Source organism: Coregonus clupeaformis, chromosome 1 (genome assembly GCF_020615455.1).
Source record: "Coregonus clupeaformis isolate EN_2021a chromosome 1, ASM2061545v1, whole genome shotgun sequence".
NCBI classification, from domain to species: Eukaryota; Metazoa; Chordata; class Actinopteri; order Salmoniformes; family Salmonidae; genus Coregonus; species Coregonus clupeaformis.
The window spans coordinates 23,108,155-23,131,135 of NC_059192.1; the positions used below are offsets into that span (position 1 = coordinate 23,108,155).

The window sequence follows — 22,981 nt, forward strand, 5'->3', positions numbered from 1 at the left end:
TCTGAGCTCATTCAGATGAGAAATCAGGCCTGGGTCAAAGCATGGAAAACTGACTCTGTAGTGGACTGGCAATTTTTCAACTGAGAAACAGATGTATTGTCTCGATTAAGAAAGCTAAATCAAGCTACTTTTTAAGCTCTATCTCTGACTCTGCTGGTGAGACAATCGACTGCTCTTCCCTCTGCCAGCCTCTTGCTGACTCGACGGTTAACCCATCAACTTCTAGTGAATCTTTGTTTTCATTTCAACAATTTACTGTCTGTGATGTGCTAGATGCCTTGCTTAAGATTGGTGTGAAAAAAATCCACTGTGGCTGATATGCTTGATCCATTTTTGCTGCAGCTCTCTGCCCCTCTAATTGCTGAATCGATTAACCAATATTTTTTACCTGATGATTATATCTGGTACAGTCCCCAAGGTTTGGAAGGCGGCCCATGTACTCCCCCTTCACAATGGTGGTGACCCTTGTGACCTAAATAATGATCATCCTATTTCTAAACTTTCTTGCCCAGCTAAAATATTAGAATCCTTGATTAATTCTCAGCTAAGATATTTCTTATCTTTGAAATGTATTCTAAATGTACATCAATTGGGTTTTATACCACGTCATAGCACTATCTCTGCTGAATCCCTAGTTATAAATGATGTGGTTAACTGTATGGATAAAAGGCAACATTGTGCTGCCCTCTTCATTGACCTGTCAAAGGCCTTCGATACTGTTGATCACTAATTCAAAGGCTTTCCTCAACTGGCCTAGACCAGGCTGCATGTAACTAGTTAAAAAATTAATTGACAGATAGAACTCAATGTGTATCTACTGATAGTGTTGAATCAGGTTTCCTGGATATTACGAATGGTCTCACGCAGGGGTCGATTCTGGGTCCTGTACTTTTTACTGTTTACGTTAACAATATCGACAATATCGACAATATGCCGATCATACTGTTGTGTATGCTATTGCCCCCATGGTTGACCAGGCTCTATCTGAACTACAGTCTGCCTTCATTGTATTACAGAAAAACGTTATTGACCTGAAATTAGTATTGAATGCAGGTAAAACTAAATATATATTGTTCTCTAGAGTGCATAAAAATAACTCTGATGATTTACTTTGAATGCTTTCCATATTTATCGTGTCCCTGCTTACAAATATCTGGGCATCTGGATAGATGAAAAGCTGTCTTTTAAAAAGCATACTGATGAGTTAGTTAAGAAGCTGAGAATAAAAATGGACTTCTATAGAAATAGGTCCTGCCTCTCGCTAAATAGTAGAAAGCTAATTATTCGGTCGACAGTTCTAGACTATGGCAACATCATCTATAATGCCACTTCATTAAAGACATTAGATGCAGTTTAGTACTCATTACTGCATTCTCTACCAGAAAGTTGGTTGGCCCACTTTGATGTCACATAGGTTGATACATTGCTTATGTTTTCATTTATAAAGCCCTTTTACAAAAAGTCCCACTGTACCTAACATCATTACTAAACTTTAGACATACAAGATACCACACCCGGTCTCAGGGATGGTTAACTCTGGAAATTCCTTTGGTCTCTACTGAGTTAGGTAAATCAGCTTTTAGTTTTCATGCACCTTATTTTGGAACAATCTTCTAAATGTTCTTAAATGTGATATTTTGGTGCCTCTAGGGAAATTCAGAAAGCTGACTGAGGACCTTATTACTGATGAATGTGTTTGTTTTTAATTACCTGTGTTTTTCTTTCTGCTTGCATTTTCTATTTATATTTTGATCTGTGTATTTTCTGTCATTTCTGTAATTCAGGGCTCATCTGTAAAAGAGACCTTGGTCTCAGTATGACTCCCTGATAAAATAAAGCCTAAATAAAAGGTCACTCTGGATAAGAGCGTCTGCTAAATGACTTAAATGTAAAATTTTAATTTCAACTGATCATTTAATTTATGCATTTTCAGGCGTGCCATTGTAGCTGGAGTGTGCTGTGTGTGCAGATATTAAAAGAGGAACAGTCTGACCTTTAAGAACCTTCGTAGTAATCATGTTTCCTAGTTGACATAAGGTGTGACCACTGATAACGTCAGGAAAGGAAATGGCAGGTAGGAAATGCATGTTCTCTTTTGTCATTGACTGTGACTTCAGTTTGGTTAACTGATTTTGATGTTCATGATTTAGATATTACTCCATACCTTGAGATAACACCCATTCTCTCTCTGTGTAGCCATTCCCAATCTGTCACAATGTTATCAGAGGAATAAAACAACGTCTTGGCACATAGAGTAGTAGTAATATTGTGTCTTTATTAAGCAATCTCTTTAACCACAGTCATGTGTATGGATTGAATATGCCTCAGAAGTGAGAGGAATGCAGCTCTTAAAAACTCAAAAATCCCTAATGAGATTAATTTGAACAAAAACAAAAAAACACCATAGCCTTATATACAAGTGGATGGGGTGGGCATGTGCAATAGGTGCAGGGGGCCGGTGGGTTGGAATAGGTGGGTATTATGGGATATGACAGAGAATCTGGAGGATGGGGTGGTGGCATTAGTACATGTAGCCTTTGGAGTAGGACTGGGCGCCCATGTTTGGTGGGGCTTGTTCTTGGGTGTAGGAGGCCCCCTCGTCCATGTGGGACAGGGGCACCGTGTCCTCCTCATTGACGTAGCGCTCAAACTCGGCCTTCATGCTGGGCCGATGATTGTCGGGGAAGGCCAGGGAGATGAGGGCCTCGGGCTCGCACACAAACTTGTAAACGTAGCGCTCCCCTGCCACCTGCAAACAGAGGAAAGAGATTTCTCTGTTAGATATGTTCATTAGTTGGTGTTGTTATACTAATGCAAGTATGGTAAACATCTGAGCAAATAAATCAGATACACACATAAGCCATTTAATATAAAACGTTGCTTCCAAATAAAATGGAAGAGCCAACAAACCGATAGGCAGTCTCACCACTCTCAGAGACACATTTGAACTGCTGAGTAAAGCCTTAGTTTGTACCTTCTGCATAATTCCCTTCTCGTAGTAATAGCGCAGAGAGCGACTGAGCTTGTCGTAGTTCATGGCTGGACGGTTCTTCTGCATGCCCCACAGCCTGGCCACCTGAGAGGAGAGAGGGAACGAGAGAGGAGAGAGGGATAAGAGAAAGAGAGAGGAGAGAGGGGTGGTTATGCATCTGGGACTGTTCAGCTCCAATGGATAGGCCCTCTGCTCTTCACAGGTGAATGAACAACGTTTTTAGCATCTGCCAAAGGACACTCCTATTATATTATTATATAGATTGAGGTTAGATGGAGTGATGACTTTCTCTCTGGAACCAATATGAATGAATTCCAAATAATTTGCCCTAGAGGGAAGAACACTATTTTTCTTGCTTCAGCCTGCAACTTTCTAATGCTACCACTAGGGGTCCTCAGTGACTAGTTGAAATGCTCTTTCTCTCTGAGCTAACTGGCTCATCATGTCAAAAGCAGGGCGAGTCCCCACATGTGGATTCACTTCCTTTTTATGTAACCCGTCACCACTTGAATGCAAACAGAGTCCCACAATGTGTGCAGTGAAATAAGAGGCTGGTGCCTGGTTCTCATTGAGGCAGCATCGTGAAATTTGTCTCAACCTTCCGTTGAACAGCATGTTAATTCCAATACCTATGAAATGTCTCACATCTCCAAACGAGTGTGAAATGAAACCACAGTGTCTGAGCTTTGTGTTGTTGACAAACATTCTGGTCACTAGGAAGAGTTGAGTGTAGAAAAGGCATATTTGACTCCTGACTTGGGGGTTTAGGGAATGCTTGTGTCCCAGAGCAGATTCCTCTCTTTGATCCTGAGTGCACATTCAACCTTAATTGCTCTTTTAAAACACTCGCAGTATTCATTATTTACGTATAGTAGCCAGATAATGGAAGTATCATTGTATCAAAATGTCTTAGAAATAAATGTCTTAGAAATTCAGTTACCTGTTTGAATAAACTTCTAAGTCAACGGCCCTCAACTTTAATAGCATCTCTCAAACAGTCCATTGACTTATAGGTAATGTGATGTAAGGAGTGAATATTAGGTGATGAAGCTCATCCTCCATTTTGTTTGTGTATCTACTGTTACAATTGGTAAATAATGCATGGAGGCTAATGGGCACCTGGCAGTTTAGATCAGTGCATGGCCCAAGAGGGATTGTATAGAAGTAGGGAGGGGAAGGGCGGAGCAATCTCAAACATTGAAACCTTATTGTAGACAATACACAATCAGCATTAAATACCTCTTACGTCTGACTCTGACCCCGCAGCATATAGCAAGCGAACTTAAGCTACTTCTAATGTTTCTTAACAAAGGTCAAAGATCCCAAATGGACTTAACGGAGACGTAACAGAAATGCTGTAGATCTCACTAGACTACACCCTGGTTGTGTTCGGGTTAAGGTTGGGCCTTACCCCCTCTGGCTTGATGAGTTTGAACTCTACTTCTCGCTTTTCTTAACACAGAGCAAAGATCCCAAATGGACTTAGAAGATGCTGTAACTGTAGATCTAGTTACTGTAGGTTGGGCTTTACCTCCTCAGGTTCGATGAGTTTGAACTCCATGCCGCGGCCGGTCCAGGCGATGAAGTGTGCGTTGCCAGGGTCATCCAGCAGGGCCACCAGGAACTGCCAGAGCTGCAGGGATCCCCGGCGCTGGTATGGGGCCCCATCACGGAACACGCTACCCCCCTCCTGTTTCACCTCACCTGGAGAAGAACAGGGATACTGGAGGTTGGACTAGGCTGTAGGCTCAGACTGGTTTGAGGAAGTATGCAGCTACCATTGACTAGGGCTGGTAAAATTACTGTATAATCGTGTAATGGACGATTATAGATGAAGACCGTCATGAAAATAAGATAATCGTCATAATTTTTTTTTTAAAAATCTGTCCATTAGTGCGATTCAGTCCATTTCCGCGGTAACATGGACTTTTTACAACCTGATGAAACTTTGTTGCTCCTTGCTGAAACAAGCAAGGTGTTGTAGCAAACAAATCTTTGATTGCCTAGGCAACGCCCCCCTCCCTGCAGTAGCAGCACATGTAGTCAGGAGTGGAGGAGAGGAGAAAATGTGCGTCTTAATAATAAAAAATAAAACAATTATTTTGCTATTCAAACGATTATAACAGTGACCGCGCGTGGTTATTTGGTTGACCATTAACTGTCATCCAAAATTCCATGACCGTCACAGCCCTACCATTGACATAGGACAGCTAATGACAAGTATGGTAATGTGGCCAAAGTTTGTTCAACGTTACTAATAGGATAAGGATAAGACTGTAATTTTGGTTGAGTCCAATCAATAGCTTTCTTGACAGGCTTAAGATACTGTAGTAACTGCTACATTGTGAGTGACAGTTGATTGGTTAATTATCTTGAGAAGCAGGGAATGATGCCGATATACAGTACTATGAGTGCGGGAACATGGGGACTGTCACTGTAAGTAGCTGTCACTCTAACCCGGTGTGTTTTGCCAGTTCAACCTGTGCAGGAGCCCTCAGGCTCTCCCCTCACATCAATCACCCCAGTGCACCATGGGAAACTGACTGTCACCTTGCTCTCCATGACACAGGAGCCCAGTCCCTACCTCACGCACGGGAAACGAAACCCACTAACTCAGCTCCAACCAGGAGCCTGTTATGCAAAAAATAAACTCTAAAGCTTATTGTTCAGCAATACTATATCTGATACTATTGGCACTGATAGAAGGCTGATACCGATACATGTACTGGGAAAGATTATTGTGAGCAATAGGGATTCGATCCCAAACGGAGAGCCATGTGATGTGATTGAATGGATTCTATGTCTCTCCTATGGAGAACTGACAGTGGACACCCTCAGTGCCATCATCCATAACCATTATTATCTCAGTGACAGCTATTGGAGTGGATTGTGTGCAAGGAGCTGTAAGACTCACCTTCTAATTTCTCTGGAACGACACGGGAGTCGTTTTCAAACAGATAACCTGTAAGAAAAGACAGGGGTTGTTATTAGTGTTTAAAGTGGTCTTGTGTTACTATAGCTTGTTCACTATGCCAAATCTTGAATCACATTTTCACAAAATGAATGAGTATATAAATGGGGAAAAAGTGAACTGTTTATTGGGTGCACTTATCTCTTACACTTCAACAAGAATGTGTAGAGCACTTAGTGAGTAGGGGAGGATTCCTCACACTAAATATCTCAAAAGGACTCCATCTTCCCTCTTTCTTTTGTTTTAATAATACTTTTGATTTTAAGTGTGTAATACTCTAGTGATTCTTAAAGGGGCATCCCAACACTGATATGGTAAAAAGCTGAGGGATGGGTCTGGATATATGTAACCACTCTTAAATGCATAATAATAATAATAATATGCCATTTAGCAGACGCTTTTATCCAAAGCGACTTACAGTCATGCGTGCATACATTTTTGTGTATGGGTGGTCCCGGGGATCGAACCCACTACCTTGGCGTTACAAGCGCCGTGCTCTACCAGCTGAGCTACAGAGGACCACATGCATAGACAGAGCTATGGATACAAGGACTGACCATCCATGATATCAAAATTATAGTTTTGTTTTGAGGCTGTACAGTGTTTGTTTACATTTACATTGTTTACAAACAAAGTGTAGAACAAGTTTATATTTTGGGTTCTGTTGGGGTACGACAGTTAAATTAAGCTCATAAGTTATATTCTTCAAGAATCAATGGGTATATATAATTAATTTAAAAGGCGAAAAATGGATGAAGCAACTGCAGATTCCCCCTTTAATAATACAATCTGTTTTATGATTGGCTATTCAAGAGCAATTCCTGAGTTCTCACTTATTTAGGAAATGATGCTGGACAAGAACTAGAATGACCCTAAATGGTGTGACAAACAAAGGGAGTGAAGAGGAGCATTGTTTTTATTTTCTCAAGGAAAAATACTCTGGCTTTTTCCAGGAGTAATATTTATCAAGGGATTCTTGGGGCAGGGGAGAGGCCAGAGCCTATGCCAATGGAAACATAGACACGCCACCGGTTAGCCAATTTAAATACAGACACTCTGGGCTGGTTAGCCAATGACCGCAAAGCTACAGCCAGTAGCCAGGCCTCATTTCAATTAAGAATAGGGCGATTCGGTACATGTAGTATCCCCATCCCATCTTCAGTGCCATGAACCGTTGGCACAGACTTTTGATAATAAAGCATGCATGTAAAAAAAAACAAAAAACATGATTATGCAGTCATAATGCATTATAACACTTGCCATAAGTGTCTATGTATTATTTATTACGGTCTTATACATGCTTGTAACAAGTAATAATGAATTATATCAGACAAGTTTTTGCTTACCTTCATTGTTGTGCTGGGGGTTGGGGTACCCCTCGTTGTGGTGATACATGGATGGACATCCAGGCACATCTATAGGACAGAAACACAAGCGGACACCTATTGGTCAATGCAGTGTATTTAAACAATCAGTAAAAGCTTTTTCAGTGTACAGATGGGTTTCCTTCCTCAATCTATATATACTAGGCCAATATCCACGGGGAGAGAGAGCATTAATGTGGTCCTGCAAGGACACAACCTTCATTTGTCTTAATATCAATTGTCTCCCAACAGTATTTTTAGGCCATGAGTAAGCTCCTAGTGATGAGCAGCAGTATAGTTTAGTGTAATGGTAGAGAATGTGAGTCTGCATTGTCAGCACTTTGTCCATCCACCTGAACACACCTCTACGTGACTCAATCATCCACACTGCAAATGGATGGGATCTTCATATTTCTATCAATCCCGAATCAAATTCCTAATCAAATGTCAATTTCCTAAAGTTGTATAAATTGAAAACCTCAGATGTTTCTCCCTGTTGCTAAGGGCTGTGGTCCGGTTGGTGACAAACTGCTCTTATCGCCTATATAGTGTACTGTATGTGTGCCTGTGTGAGTGAATGCATGCACATGCGTCAGTGTGCTTGTTTGAGTGGCTGAATGGCAAGAGGAGGCCAGAGTGGGTGAAAGGTGCAGCAGCTCTAGTCTCCTGCCTCTCAGTGGTGTGGTTAGTCTGGTGACTCATTCCTGGGGAGTGCAGTTGCAGTGCTGTGGCTGTGATAAGATGTCACTGGGGAAAATCAGACCCTCCATTCCGGGCTAGCACTCTATCACACTGTAAATAATATCACTGCCAGCCAGGGCAGCCTGCCACTGGGGAGTGATGGGCAGATTTGGGACGAGAGCACCAGGGTCAATTGTGTGCTGGCTGGTGTCGCAAGCTTTTGTAGCCATTATGTGTCTTTCACACAACACAATGACACACATTAGTTTACTAGATGGAAATTTGAATGTGAAAAAGACAACTTTATTCACAAGCCTGAACCACATAACTGCCTATGTGCTAGTGGTGCGCCTATCTATAATTTGGGTCACATTTCTGTGCCAGTAGGCCTATGAGGTCCTTGTGATAGCCTTTCTGAGCAGGCAAAACAGCTGCCAGCTTTTATCTGCGGCACACCTCTCAGGCAGGCCCACCAGCCTCCTCAACTCCTCCTATGACTTTCAAAATACAGAAATACAGCCGGTATGATGCATTTTGCATCATCTGTATTTCTGTATTTTGAAAGTTATATATCTTGAAAACTTGATTGCTGACATGCAAATTTTTTTTGACAATATCAACAATGAACTAATGAAACAAATACCAGAAGATAGTTATTGGGTGGAATTTTCCTTTAAAGGGAACAGCCAGGACCTTGGAACTGTGCTGCTGCTGCTGTGCTGTGGAGGTACGGCTGGTTCTCTGTTGTTGCCAAGGCCCCTGGCTACCCCACCCTCTCCTCCCCCCTGCCCTCACCCCTTCTCTCTCCCTCCACAGTGAGAGGTTCGAGTTACTGTGGCCACGCTCATTTTTCCATTATGAGTTCATCTGCCTGCAGAAAAAGGAGCCGCTGCTGCAACCCGACACCCCAGAGTGCTCCACTGGGGACTCTAGTCTTTCCAGTGCCCTCCATTTTCTCAATGAAATTCCTCTGCCTCCCTTTCAGTGAGACAAGCGCGGAGAGACGGAGCGGGGAGGAGTGTAGAGGAGGAAAGAAACAGTATTACAGTCAAGAGTCAATACCTTTTTTTGCAAAGTGTCAGGGAGTTGAAAGGAGGAGTTTGGAGGTAGGGAGGGGGTAGGGCAAGGTCTCTAGAGGATATTGAACTGTCTGCGTTTGGACATTTTGTTCTAATGTCATCCATACACACCAGGATGACTCAAAGCAACTTTTATTTCAAATGAACTTTTGTAGGACAGAGAGCAATAGCCACAAAGCAATAGGCACGTAACATTTCAATGTGTAAGTAATTGTAAACATCCTACGTCCTACAGAAGTTGAATAGGCCTACATGAGTGATATGGGATTAGTTCGGGTATGTTTTGCAGTGTTCCGTGGTTCAGTGTGTTGTGATTTGTTAGGGAGGAAAGACACTCAGTATCTTCCATGAGAGATTTGCTTCCCTCCAAAAAACCATGAGCTATTCAGTATAGACTCTTTCTACTAAAGGGAGACTGCCATTCAAAACAGACTCATATTGTATCTCTGTCATTCTTCTCTTGGACCCTCAGTGTTTTAATCACTCACCAGGCTCATAGGTGTAGTCGGTCGGCTCCTGCTTCACCATCATGTGGACAGGGGGGAACCTGTGAGGATGGTGGTGAGAGTGCGGGTGGGGTTGTTGGTGTTGGTGAGGTGGGTGAGGCCCGTGCCCTGATCCATGCCCCGGTCCTGCCATGTGGGCGGCCCTCTCGTAAAGAGGGTCCAGGTACTCTTGCTTGAAGCTCTGCTGCAGGTAGGGTAGACAGTGGTCTGAGTGCTGTCGATGATAGCCACCACCTCCACCTGGTCCTCCACCTCCTCCTCCCCCACCACCGCCTCCGGCTGGGGCAGGGTGCATGCGCTGGAACGCCTGCCCTTGAGGGGGGAACCCCTGGGGGCACATGTCTGCTGAGGTGGCCTGATACCTGGAACTAAGAGAAGGGAAAAGAGAGGTTATGAAAAACTATCAGTACCGACAGCACATTATTATGTCACCAACCAAAGGCATATTGTTTTTTGGCACAATTTTAAGTATTTCGTACAGTACAGGGGGTAATACCTGGGGTGCATGGGGTAGTTGTTGTGGCTAGGCAGTGGCTGGGAGGCAGCAGGGGAGTTCATGTTGTAGGCCGTGTTGTCAGGCCGTCCATCAGCGCCCCCGGCAGGCTTGGGGGAGTAATGCTGCTGCATGGGAGACATGGGTGTCCCTTGGGGGCAGGAGCTCTTATTGGGTCCTGCAGCCCTCTTCTGCTCGTAGGCACTGGAAACACACACAAACATGGTTTATGAATCCCAATGTGGTGTATGAGTACATGTACTACTCTGGCATCAATAGTAGGCCCTAACATTAGTAATACAGGTCAGTAAGCCAAAGTGGGCTTATGGTGGATGGGTGTTTTGTAGTGACTCACATTGTGTTCAGTAGCTTGTGTTCTGGTCACTCTCTTTGTTGCACTGCCTTATGTATGAGAATTGACTGGAATTGGTTGACTAGTGACTTGCTATGGAACATTTACATTTTAGTCATTTAGCAGACGCTCTTATCCAGAGTGACTTACAGTTAGTGAGTGCATACATTTTCATACTGGCCCCCGTGGGAATCGAACCCACAACCCTGGCGTTGCAAGTGCCATGCTCTACCAACTGAGCTACACACCCCCGAACCTCTGAATCCGTAAGACGAGAATGTTTGTAAATGGGCCATAATAAGCTGAATACTGTACTTGTTGACATGTGTACCTGGCATAAAGGCACTGCTCTCCATTGGGGTAGGTGAAGGTCTGCTTGTGGCTACAGGACTGGCTGGGGTCGGACCCAGGGCTCGGTGGTTCCTTCTTGATGGTGACTGGCGGGCTGTGGAATGCCACTGCTGTAGAAGGACAGAGACAGAAGAGCATGTTGGCACATATGGATCGTTCTTTTTACCCTCTATGATGTCATCAAGTTCAAAGGCAGAGCAAATACTCCTGTCCACACAGGAATCCCTAATATGTGCCAGACCGCTTAAGTGACAGTCAATTGAAAACAAGGGAAGCAGACAGACACACATAAACACACATGTGCGTACACACATTCCTGCAGTTCATTTGGAAGCCATTGGTGTCCGCGCCCACTTTTTCTCCTCTCCTCCAGACACAACACAACTTTCTATGCACCCAACACAAAGTATACCCCAACCTAAACAACGGCACTGGCCAAGAAACTGTCTTTCGATGAACAAAAGGCCAGGCAGGTCGCTCAAAAGTGACTTCGAAATTGGACGTCCTGAGGAGGTGGGAAATGCCTTCAAAACCGGCCACTAGGGGCAACAGTGAGCACTATTACCATCAAGTAGGCTTGGGTTTTGCTAGGGCATTTTGGACGACAGTGGCGGATGGGCGTAGTCCCATGACTCTATAATCCCATGACTTTGGATCAGAAAGTTGCGTGTTCGATCCCAGTGGTGGACACTCCTTTATATATTAAGTAATTTTTTACCCTATCCCAAACCTTAACTCTTATCTTAACCATTTGGAATGGGTGCCTAAACTTAATGTGACTCTGGATCAGAAGGTTGCGTGTTCTATCCTAATCGAACTCTTAACCTTCTAAATTTGACGTTTGGAGCAACTTCGAAATTTGACGTTTTGAGAAACAGAACTATACTGAGCAGGAGGAGCAACCTAGAGTGTCAAAAACACTTAGAAATTTGACATTGGGAGCAACTTCGAAATTTGACGTTTTGGAAAATCATGGATAAATGTCTAGCTCTGCAGTGAGATTGTGAGAGCTTGTTGCAAAAGGCAATGCAACACTTTGGTCAGTATGATGTTTGAGTGAAACATAATGCACTATTTATTTCCTTGGCAAACAATGTTATATAATTTTATTTTATTTTCCAAAGGGAGACGGCCAGAGAACATTTTACGTTTGACCTCACAGGGTCATATTATTTGTTAAGAACAATATTCTGATGATTATTCCCTACTGGAATTTGGCCTCCAGGTACCCTCTCTAAGGCCAGAGGTTACTATAAAGCATGTCTTAGTAAGTGATATCTGGCCCTTGAGCCATAAAATCAGCCATGGGTGTCCTTACGCAATTAAAATGTTTCAAATGTATAGTCTATTCAACCCCTAGGTCTCAGCCTTGATTTAATGTTTTGACCCAGGGCAGAGAAGGATGAGACAATGAACAGATAAGGAGGAGTATTTAAGTCTGCCCTCCCCACTGGAGGAAGAGAGATTTTCTGCAAACCTCTTAGAGGAACGTGTCTGTCTTCCCATATGCATACGTCTGTCTATGTCTGTCTATTAAACCTTTAAATATAGAAGTTATTCGTCTTATATTTTGCATCTCGCATTTCTCCACACCGTGACCAGTTTCCAATTCCTAACATATTGATATTTCCTGTCTTGGTTTCGTTCTTCATCTGCAAACATTCTGAGCTGTTTACTAGATCCTCCTCCTCCGCACAGCCTATATTCTTACCCCATGTTCAATCCAAACTCTACAGAAGACATCTACTTTCTTTCAAGCTCTTCCCTTGGTGGGGACCTTTGCCTTGAAGGCCACACAAACCACCCAAAGTGGAGCTTCAAACTGCTGAGGCTGTGTTTATTATGTGAGGGGAGATCTGACTGACTGTACAGCACAGGATGTTTTTCTGGGCCTGAGAGGGTAAACAGCAGCAGCTGTGCACTTTCAGCTGGGGACGACTGTGTTTATACGTGTGTGTGTGTGTGTGTGTGCGTGTGACTGCAGTGGGTGTGGAGTTGACGGAACAGGCCCCACTGAAACCTGAGACCAGGTAATTACATACTGTCTGTATCCCATTCACAAAAAGGGAGGAGAAGAAATGCAGAGACATACTGTAAAAGGCTGCAAAGGGAACGTCTACAGCTAGTCAAAGAGAGCAACAGAGAAAGAAAAGAAGGCTAGAGAGGAATGGGGGGAGTAAAAAAACCCTGACAGACAATCAGAGGGAAATAAAGACAGAATGAAAGAGACTGAGAAAGAGAGACAGACAGACAGACAGACAGACAGACAGACAGATGCAGTTTGTGGAACAGTTGAAAACTGGGAACCCCCCTATTATTTTAGCCTTTTCTTTCCCATGACACACCTGGGCAGGTGAGGAAGTGTTGGCTTTAGAGTGCGATCAAAAAGGATTAGAAAAGTATTTACCCAGATTTCCCACACAGACACAATAGGATTCCAGCCCTCCAAATCCCTCTGCCCTCTTCCTTTCTCATCATACCCAGGGTGGCACATGACTGAATTTGTTTCCAATATGGCTATGAGAGTGTGGAATGTGTTTGTCCCACATAGTGACCCTCTCACTACACACACTCCATGGTGTGTAATGTGTACACAAGTCCAGTCACTATGCAACCCAAGTGGAGCAGCTAATACGATTGGCAGACATACTTCCTTTTGATGTGGCCCTGCTTCTGTTTAATTTCGAAACACAGCATACTGCTCTGTGAACGGCATCAAGTCAAGAGCATGGGCCGCTGTTTGAGAATGAAGCACAGCACTGTTCAATAGTAAGTGGGTGGAGATTTGTGTGTCAGGATCTACAATATTAATTACTCTTGTATATGAGCGTAGGACGGCTGTGAGTGTGTGTGATTGGTGCTGTTGTCTGGCATGCTTCCCCTATTAGCAGGGGTTGGCGGACATCCCCGTTAACGAAGCCCTAATGAATCAACGGATTTCTCAAGCCCAACATCAAAGGATTTTGGGAGACATTGGATATCCCTTGATCCTAATAGAAATGTCCAAACACTTTGAGCATATGAATTGTTTCAGTTGTATTTGATCAGAGTAAACTATGAAATCAGAAAAATTATGATTTATTTCAATTAGAAAAAGGGATTCTTAAAATGTACAGTTTACATTTTACATTTTAGTCATTTAGCAGACGCTCTTATCCAGAGCGACTTACAGTTAGTGAATACATATTTTTTTTTATACTGGCCCCCCGTGGGAATCGAACCCACAACCCTGGCGTTGCAAACGCCATGCTCTATCAACTGAGCTACATCCCTGCCGGCCATTCCCTCCCCTACCCTGGACGACGCTGGGCCAATTGTGCGCCGCCCATGAGTCTCCCGGTCGCGGCCGGCGGCGACAGAGCCTGGATTCGAACCAGGATCTCTAGTGGCACAGTTAGCACTGCGATGCAGTGCCTTAGACCACTGCGCCACTCAGGAGTTTAAAAAGGGCTTAACAAATAATGGCTTAACAAATCCTTGAAAAAAGTTACATTATCGAGGTAAATCCAAAGTCCAAATGACATCAAATTTGCCCCCAAAGTTTATAAAGTAGTGGCAGTCACATAAACAGAGTTTGGACAGCATGGCTCTTCCCTATTGGTTTTATTTAGGGGCCATTTGACCCCAACTCACAGGCTCTGGTTTCCCTCTCTACAACTCTGTTAGTAGTTACACTTTTCTCCACCAAGATCCTCATATTTCAAGGAGTTTTTTTCTAGTATGGGAATGGGGTGTTGTGAACTTAAACATAATGTATAATGGTAGAGAGAGAAGTGTTTAGATCTTTCTGGACAGATACTGTACACAATAGGTACACAGTGTTAAGGCAGAGAGAGCGAGAGAGAGAGAGTGTCCTCTCCTTTTATTTGGAATGGGTGTTGGGGGGAGCGGAAATGTGAACACATCCTAACCTGGTGTAAAATGATGATCTCAACAAAGTAGAGTTTGTTAACTTTAGAGACGTTTACTGCTGAAATGCTTTTCTTATTCTCCCCACAAAATACATGGAGTATTGAGGGATATAGAGCATGTGGAAAGGCTCCTTCTTGTTATGAAAGTTGAATGTTTTCATCTTGTGTTTGCTCCTCTTTCTGATTCATTTTTTCTCACTCCCATTCTGATCACAGGATGACCCAGGTTGGGGATGGGGATGGAGGGAGGAGCAGGGGGACTTTACATATGTAAATAGTGAAGCTTTGGGGGAGGATGCAGGGTGAAAGATGATTGTCATGGTTGAGTGCTTTAGGAAGTGGGGTGCTATTCAGTCTCACACCCACCACAAACAAATCTCAGGACCTGAGACCCCCACACCTCTATCCTCGTCCACACAAAAGTGTCCTCGGCTGGGACATAAGGTACTAGTGGGAACTCCTCAGGACTAAGGACCACCAGAAGCTTGTCTGAAATGGGACATTCTTCTGCAGCTTAATATATCACGTGCTAAAGAAATACCTTGTCATAGCCATGCTACTACATTGTGTAATGCAAAGAGGAATTCAGGATTCAGAGTGTTGTGACATCAAGAGTCAATAACTCAGACATCTTTTGACCAATCCCTTGTATCATGGGCCTACATTCCAAATTTGGTTTAATTTGGTCCTATGGTATATGAGAAAAAGCATATTAGCATATTTTAGAATATTAGCGTATGTGCTAATATGCATCTACTGGTATAGTGTGGCCATCTTTGAATCCATCAACGTTCTTTTCTCAAACTCTTAAGGGAATATTGTGATGAGTCCAAAGACCAGATTTGGAGTGAATCTGACTTTTTAGTACATGAGAAGAAGATTTTTTATGATTATTTTAAGCATAAGCGTTACATAGTCATTTACATTTACATTTTAGTCATTTAGCAGACGCTCTTATCCAGAGCGACTTACAGTTAGTGAGTGCATACATTATTTTTCATACTGGCCCCCCGTGGGAATCAAACCCACAACCCTGGCGTTGCAAACGCCATGCTCTACCAACTGAGCTACATCCCCATTCAAAAAAGTGAATTGTTAATAGTTTCCTTATTTGTTAAGATATCAATGCTGAACTTAACATGGATCATCGTGGTAATGTCTTTGATGACCCTAAACATTTTCAAGTTGATAGGCCATTGTGAAGTAAGTCGCTCTGGATAAGAGCGTCTGCTAAATGATGTAAATGTAAGTAGATTTACAAAGGATATAAATTGACACGTAAAATCTGATTTCCTGATTTGTCAATAACTCAGACATCTCTTAACCAATCCCTTAGCTTCTCTCAAACTATGTTAAGAGATCCAAAAAAAAATCTGTTTTAAAAAATGTCCAAGATGGAGCAAAATCGCTGTGAACCCCTAAATAGGGTATATACCTCTTCTTACTATTCTCTTGTGATCTTCAGTTTGTACAGGATTCCAATTATAGTTTGGTAGCTAATGGCAATTATCAAACGAGTAGCAGCCAGGATTGAATGCCAGGTAGGAAACCCCCTCTGTAATCTCCTCAGTTTATTTTATACAGAGCATTTCCTACCATTAAAGGTTCTTTAGTAATCAAACCTGAACTCAGTGATAGAGGATATGGAGAGCTTTACATTGGAGTGTTTATCTCTGGTATGGGAAGTCTCAGTCTCTGGAAGTCTGCAGGCCATGACAGCTTCTTTTTTTGGGGCCTTATTTTACCAGGTAAGTAGACTGAGAACACATTCTCATGTACATCATCGACCTGGGGAATAGTTACAGGGGAGAGGAATGAGCCAATTGGAAGCTGGGTATGATGGTATGAGGGTTAACACCCCTACTCTTACGATAAGTGACATAAGATCTTTAGTGACCACAGAGCGTTAGGACACCCATTTAACATCCCATCCGAAAGATGGCACCTTACACAGGGCAATGTCCCCAACCATTCAGTTCCTGGCCCAGCGCTCTAACCACTAGGCTTTTTGCCATAGGTAAACCATGAGAATGAAAGGAGGTGTATAGAAGGAAACATCCATAGTAGCTATAGTCTATTTCAAATATGGGCAACTGTCACATGATTTTTCCTTGAATGTTAGATGATATACAGTTTCCTGTATTAGTACATAAGTTATATAAACTACACATGTACTGTACACCCTAGAACAGCTTTAGTAGAGCCCATGGAGGGTTTCTTGAGAGTCAGAGAGAGAGAGATGGTTCCTCACTGGCAAATTAATGCCAACAATGACAGACAGTTCAATAAAAACAACAGGCATGCCCAATTATGTGGGTCTAAAGATTTCAAAGGAACTTATTGATTTCTGGGACATGCCATATAGCATTCCTCTCTCTGACTCTGTGGCCTGGCTCAACTGTAGAAAGTAGGGGACATGAGGGATAGACAATAGTTTTTTATATGTTATGATAGTGGAGATCAAAAATGGTATATTAACACATGCTGCTTCATCTACACCGCATTGTGGCACCTTTTTTGTTGTAGTGATTCATATAACTTATTTTCAACTGGGCTTGTTGCCACTGCTGTAACTTTCAACCCTATCAAGTACAGAAGAATAGCCTTCAATTTCACTTACTGTAAACATTTAGGTGATATTGAAATGCTGACATTTTTATTCCAAGTATATTGGCCCACACATTGAAAGTACTGCATGTAAAAGTGTGGTCAGTGGAAAATCCAGTGGGATGGTGAGTCAACGACGGCGATTCAATCTGTTCCACATCATTGAGACTGGAGAGACAATCCAGCAGCAATGCCACTGGCGAACTGAAACATGTGCAGGACATGTGTGCTTCTCAGAGAGAAGCGAGGGGCGAACTGACAACTAGAGTTCTTTTAAAGCCAACGCTGGGCTCCAGAGTGGTCTCAGTGTCTATTCCAAATACCATCGCTTGGTCCATTTAACCATTAGTGTCTCCTATCTGATTTACCGGTCACCCTTTCTGATTGGCTAATGCCTTTGCGACTTGGCTTCTTTGAATATTTAAAGCATTGTTGTCAGATACCTGCCAAACGAGCCTGACAAGATTGATAGAGAGCACTGTAGAAAACGATTGGACGGTAAAGCGACGTGGCACCTCCTTTTATTTCCCTCGGCTTTGTCGATTCAAAACAGATCAACTATGTGAGAGATATCAAGACGCTTTAAGACAAACGGAAGTGTTTCATGTATTTTGGTTTCATATTATTAGGTGTAGCTTGATGTTGTGTTGGGTACGAGGATGTAATGGACTTGAATGAAACTCAGTGCATGTGACCGGAGAATGGAGTGGCACGCGTTGCCGTCATCCAAGTTTCACTTCTCACTTCTAGAACATTTGATATCAGGTCGACTTTTTGGACCTTATTCCCTTTTCATATCTTGTGTGCCCTATATGTTAAATTAAATGACTTCACAATTTGACAGTGAACATGGAGATATTACTGTAAATCAAAAAGTGTGTGGGTGTGTGCGCATCATGTGACTGTGTCATGTCCATCCCATGGACAAGACAAGGAGGAGTGGACACAGGATTTAGCAAAGTCAGCTCTTAGCACTAACACAGGCATGTCACGTGTTATGGATTATGGGAATAGTATATTCTTGATTAATGTTTTATAGCATGGTGAATAACAGCACTGTACAGTGATACAGAATCAAAGTGCACGTAGCAGCACTAAAATCTAAGTTGAATCAAAGTTGGCCATAGCCTTTGTATTGACAAAAAACATGACTTTAATATATATATATATTTTGATTAATCCCACTTGATCTATTGTCCATTTCATCCCCAGTGCATTGTGGTGGTATTTTTTAAGTGGCCAGTGACCGTCTATAAATCTTTCTTCCCCATTGCCGTTTAGTGGGCACAATACAATACATCCTCATCCCAGGACACGGGCAGCGAGTGGGGCGTTCCATCACAGAAAGCGGGGGGTGTATTGACCCTTCACTCTCGATCCCTCAGCCCCAATATAGCTGTCCCCTCTTAATGTTTAATGTGTCAATCGATTCCACCCCCCCACCTGCCGTTACTGAAATGATATAAAGAGCTCCCACTGACCCGGCTAATATCCATCAAGTGGAGAAGTGACAGAGGGAGGGGAGGAGATATAGGGGTGGACCAGGCTTATCTTGACTGAAGGAGATAGATAATACGTGCTGCACTGAGTTCCCATCAAGCCCTAGTAGAAAGCCTGGTCGAACTCCTCCCCGTAAATATCAGAGCACATGCCACATCCATAGATCCTCTCACTCTATCACTCCCTTCAATCTCTCTATTTCTTCCTCTTCCTCTTCCTCTCTCTCTCTCTCTCTCTCTCTCTCTTCCCTCTCTCTCTCTCTCTCTCTCTCTCTCTCTCTCTCTCTCTCTCTCTCTCTCTCTCTCTCTCTCTCTCTCTCTCTCTCTCTCTCTCTCTTTTTAGCGATTGGGATCTCAACATGATGCTCCGAGGCACAGGCAAGCGTGCTGCGTGACCCCCCCCCCTTTCCTGATTTATCTACACTTTATCTTTATCTATCCATCTACCCCTCCCCATGCCTCCCTTCCGCCCCCTCTCTGGGGAATCTTTAGGATCAATACAGCTCTACTAGGCTCACACCACACACACGGCCTGTCCTGTGTCAGCAAGTCACTATGGCTATAACAAGACCGCAGCCTCAACCATCAGTGATCCCCTCTTAAAGTCACATGTGGTGGTTGTAAACACTGAGCAAACCAGGGCGATGTTTAGTAAGACACACCGGAGGAAAACGTTTTCTCCCTACTGAACAGGACCCAGCTATGACTGACTCAGTCTAGGGATATCCCTAGCTGCCTGTCTTGCCCAAAACAATAACGGCACCAAGGGTAATTAACTCTGACGCTATTTAGTGATACCATGCTTGGTTTGTTGATGTGATCTCCTGGTTTCTCGTGCGTCGGTGTATTATTGCTTAATGTGGAACTGGCCTATTATTTTTAGGTCTCACCTCTCAGGCCTGCCTGCATCTGTTGCCCCTGGTTTTCCCCTGCTCTCGCCTTAGAAAGAGAAAACATTCCAGCTGTGGAGAACGTTAAAGCACAGACGTTCCTCAAACCCCCCTTTCCTCTCCCTGTACATGCACACGCACGCACTTCCCCCCTCACACATTACGTACAACATTTACATCACCCACGGAAGTACGTTTTTGTGTGAGTATTATGTGAGTTAGAAAAGTTAGAAAAGTTAATAAGTATTATAACAGTGTGTGCATTATAAGAGGGAAAAACAACTGTTTAGAAGACAACATATCTGAATGTATAACTGAAAGATTACCAAATGCAGAAACCAAATGGTGCGAGATAAAGCATTTCAATAGTTCTCCTTCTCTTTTTGTAGTGTTAGTAGTAGAATAACGGCCCTCCAATTCATGAATGGAGATTCCCTCCCCTTAACCCAATGTGCTGCCTCAGCCAGTCTCTCACAACTAGCCCATTCATAAAACTGTGGGGCTGAAGTGTGTGTGTGCACGTGTGCATAGTGTGTGTGTTTGTGTCTGTAGGTGGGCAGGATGCATGTGTTTCTGGAGAGAAATGACCCATTCAGTCATATACTCACATGGACGCACAAACGTGCGCACACACACACACATTGAAGAGGAATCGTCCTCCCTGGGGGCGAATGGTATCCCTGCATATCTGGCAGTCACCTGGATGTTTTTGCAAACTTGTTGCATAGCAGCTGTATTTTGGAAAGTTGAGAACATATTTATTTTTGTTCAAATGGAGAGAGAGCAAAGAGAGGTAGGAGCTCGCCAATTCACTCTCCCTCTGCTCCAAATGGGGACTGATTGGGCCAGCTCTGAGCGAACCAGTGATCAGGGGAACACAACAACACAAACAAGAGAGAAGGTCATAAATTCATGACGAGGCAGAATGCTTCCTACCGAAGAGACGAACTGCCGTGAGCGTTCGCACTCAAATGCACTCTCTCTATCTCTCTTTCAGTCTCTCTCGTTCTCTCTCTCTCCGTCTCCCCTTTTCTCTCTAAAGGACTGGAACGGCATCTACAGCCACAACTTCCTATATAATTACTACAAGGTCCAAAACTAAACAATCGGCCCACACAGCTCTGAAATAGTTGGATTAGCTCACATCTTGGAACGCTCAACGTAGAGAAAGCGAGAGGGTAGAAGGGTGAAAAGGAGAGAGAGAGAGGCTAGGGGTGTCCAGATTTAAAATTCTGCTTAGTTTGTACAGAAACAGGAAGAGGGAGGGGTCAGAGATTCCACTCAAAGAGAGGGGGGGTCACGAAACGGGGTAACAGTACTGTAGCACTTTTTTATGAATGAAGACTAGGGGAGAGGGGGAGACACGCTTCCTCTTACATGCAGGAGAAAATGTATGAATGGGACACGTCTCTTGGGCTGCTCTCCGTCTAACAGAACATAAAGAACTCCTACTTTCCACACAATTTGTATTTCAGTAACAACACATTTATCAATGGCGTATTTAGTCTCTGACAATTCTAAAAACCTTAAAAAGTTGAAACTAGGTAAACTTTCAGTGCGTGGAAGATTTGATTGACATTTGACTGAGTTCCCTCCCGGCAGGCAGATAGATTGAAAACAAAAGGGACTGTCAGTATCCAACAGCCTCATTACAGATCAGATTGACAGATACCCCCTTCAAAAGTTCTGTCAAACCCCCAAAAGTCAACAACATTCCCCCTCCCTTTTAGCTATCACAAGCTGAATGTCATCCCTTTCGTTTACCATTGACCTCATTTCATAACGGTGTTCAGTGAATCATACGTTAAGGAACTAACATGTGTTGTATTAAAGCTTGAAACTCCTTAAAATACACAGTATAGGTCAGAGGTAAAGAGGCAAAGGTCGTGTTTACATAACCTTCCCTCAGTGGAACTCTGGAGACAGAGCATGCTCGTTAGCTGTTATTGAGAGAAAAGGGAACGAGATTACATAGATTTAGCAGATGTCCAGGTATTGCACAATCACTTCTTGTCCCCCTCCTCCCATCTCCTTAATCTAGCATTCCGGAGTGTCCCAAAGTCTGGCGCTCTGTTTTCACTCTCTTCATCCCTCTCTCTCTCATTCTCTCTATCTCTCTTTCCCTCTCTCTCTCTCTTTCCCTCTCTCTCTCTCTCTTTCCCTCTCTCTATCTCTCTTTCCCTCTCTCTCTCTCTTTCCCTCTCTCTCTCTCTTTCCCTCTCTCTCTCTTCCCCCCTCTCTCTCTTTCCCTCTCTCTCTCTCTCTTTCCCTCTCTCTCTCTCTTTCCCTCTATCTCTCTCTATTTCCCACACCCATACAGGTAACAACCTGACTCAGAAAACAACAATGTTTGATTTGCTGTGGCGCCTTTTCAATACGGCCTCAATTATTTTTTGGCACAAGGGATTGTTTACCGGCTTTACGCCCTGTACTCTGAGTTTCCATAACACGTCACCTGTTTAGAACTATGAAGAGTGATGAGTTTGATGGAATAATGCATAACCGGGTATGGGAACAGATAAGGCCTTCATCTTACCCGCTGGGTGCTTCAATAGACTCACTTTATGTCTATGGCAGCCTGTCAACTTGGAGCTTCCCATCAAATCATGTTGAATAGAGAGTCTTCTGGCCATTGAGTGTGAACAGCAGGTGCTAGCAGGAGCGCTGTCTGTCAACCTGAGCCCGTCTCTGCTCAGACTACTGTGTATAAGTGAGCTGCCTGTCAAAGTGAGGCCCCACTGACCCTACGGAGCATATCAGGGTCTACCATGGGCAGCAGGCTGACCGCCGATTGGTTGGGCTGGCCCGGGGTTAAGTAGACATGACCCTTGCATGCCCTAGGGTTCATCGCCACATCCTCCTCACCATTGTTGGCCCACAGACAGGAACAATATGTTTCACTGGGCATGTGTTACTGGGGCTAAGGAGTTGTGACTTGGACGAGGATAAATGACACAGTGTTTACCCACAATAGCGGTGGGGTTTTGAATGGTGCCAGGGGGAACTCCATTGCTAAGTTTAAAGTTCACACTATAAAACTTCTGATTTATTTTCATGGTTAAATTATGTTCAAAACATGTTCAAGTTAATACTTAACCAATCAAAATTGCTATGTTAAATTTGCATTAAATTTACTGTTAAATATATTATTGTCCCATTCGTCATATTGTATGAACTCACCCATAAGTCTATGAATGAGTTAGAATGAAAAAGGCACGGAGGACGCTGTTTGCAAAGTGCACACCCTACAGACCGTGAATCACCATTGTTTAGACATACAACAAA

The 22,981-nt window shown here is 43.3% G+C and overlaps 1 protein-coding gene across 2 annotated transcripts in view; it reads right to left on the minus strand.

Annotated features, from left to right (window-relative positions):
* Positions 1 to 2,255: 2,255 nt before the first annotated feature.
* Positions 2,256 to 22,981, minus strand: part of LOC121547703 (ETS translocation variant 4) — a 28,104-nt gene continuing 7,378 nt past the window's right edge. For both annotated transcript variants that reach the window (XM_041859138.2, XM_045212084.1), the window contains 8 exons: positions 10,770 to 10,899; positions 10,090 to 10,290; positions 9,576 to 9,961; positions 7,310 to 7,378; positions 5,907 to 5,954; positions 4,524 to 4,696; positions 2,975 to 3,076; positions 2,256 to 2,749 (listed from right to left, as the gene is read on the minus strand). In XM_041859138.2, coding sequence (XP_041715072.1) covers positions 2,522 to 2,749; positions 2,975 to 3,076; positions 4,524 to 4,696; positions 5,907 to 5,954; positions 7,310 to 7,378; positions 9,576 to 9,961; positions 10,090 to 10,290; positions 10,770 to 10,899 — 1,337 coding nt within the window. In that variant the 3' untranslated portion in view covers positions 2,256 to 2,521. The remainder of the gene's footprint in view (positions 2,750 to 2,974; positions 3,077 to 4,523; positions 4,697 to 5,906; positions 5,955 to 7,309; positions 7,379 to 9,575; positions 9,962 to 10,089; positions 10,291 to 10,769; positions 10,900 to 22,981) is intronic.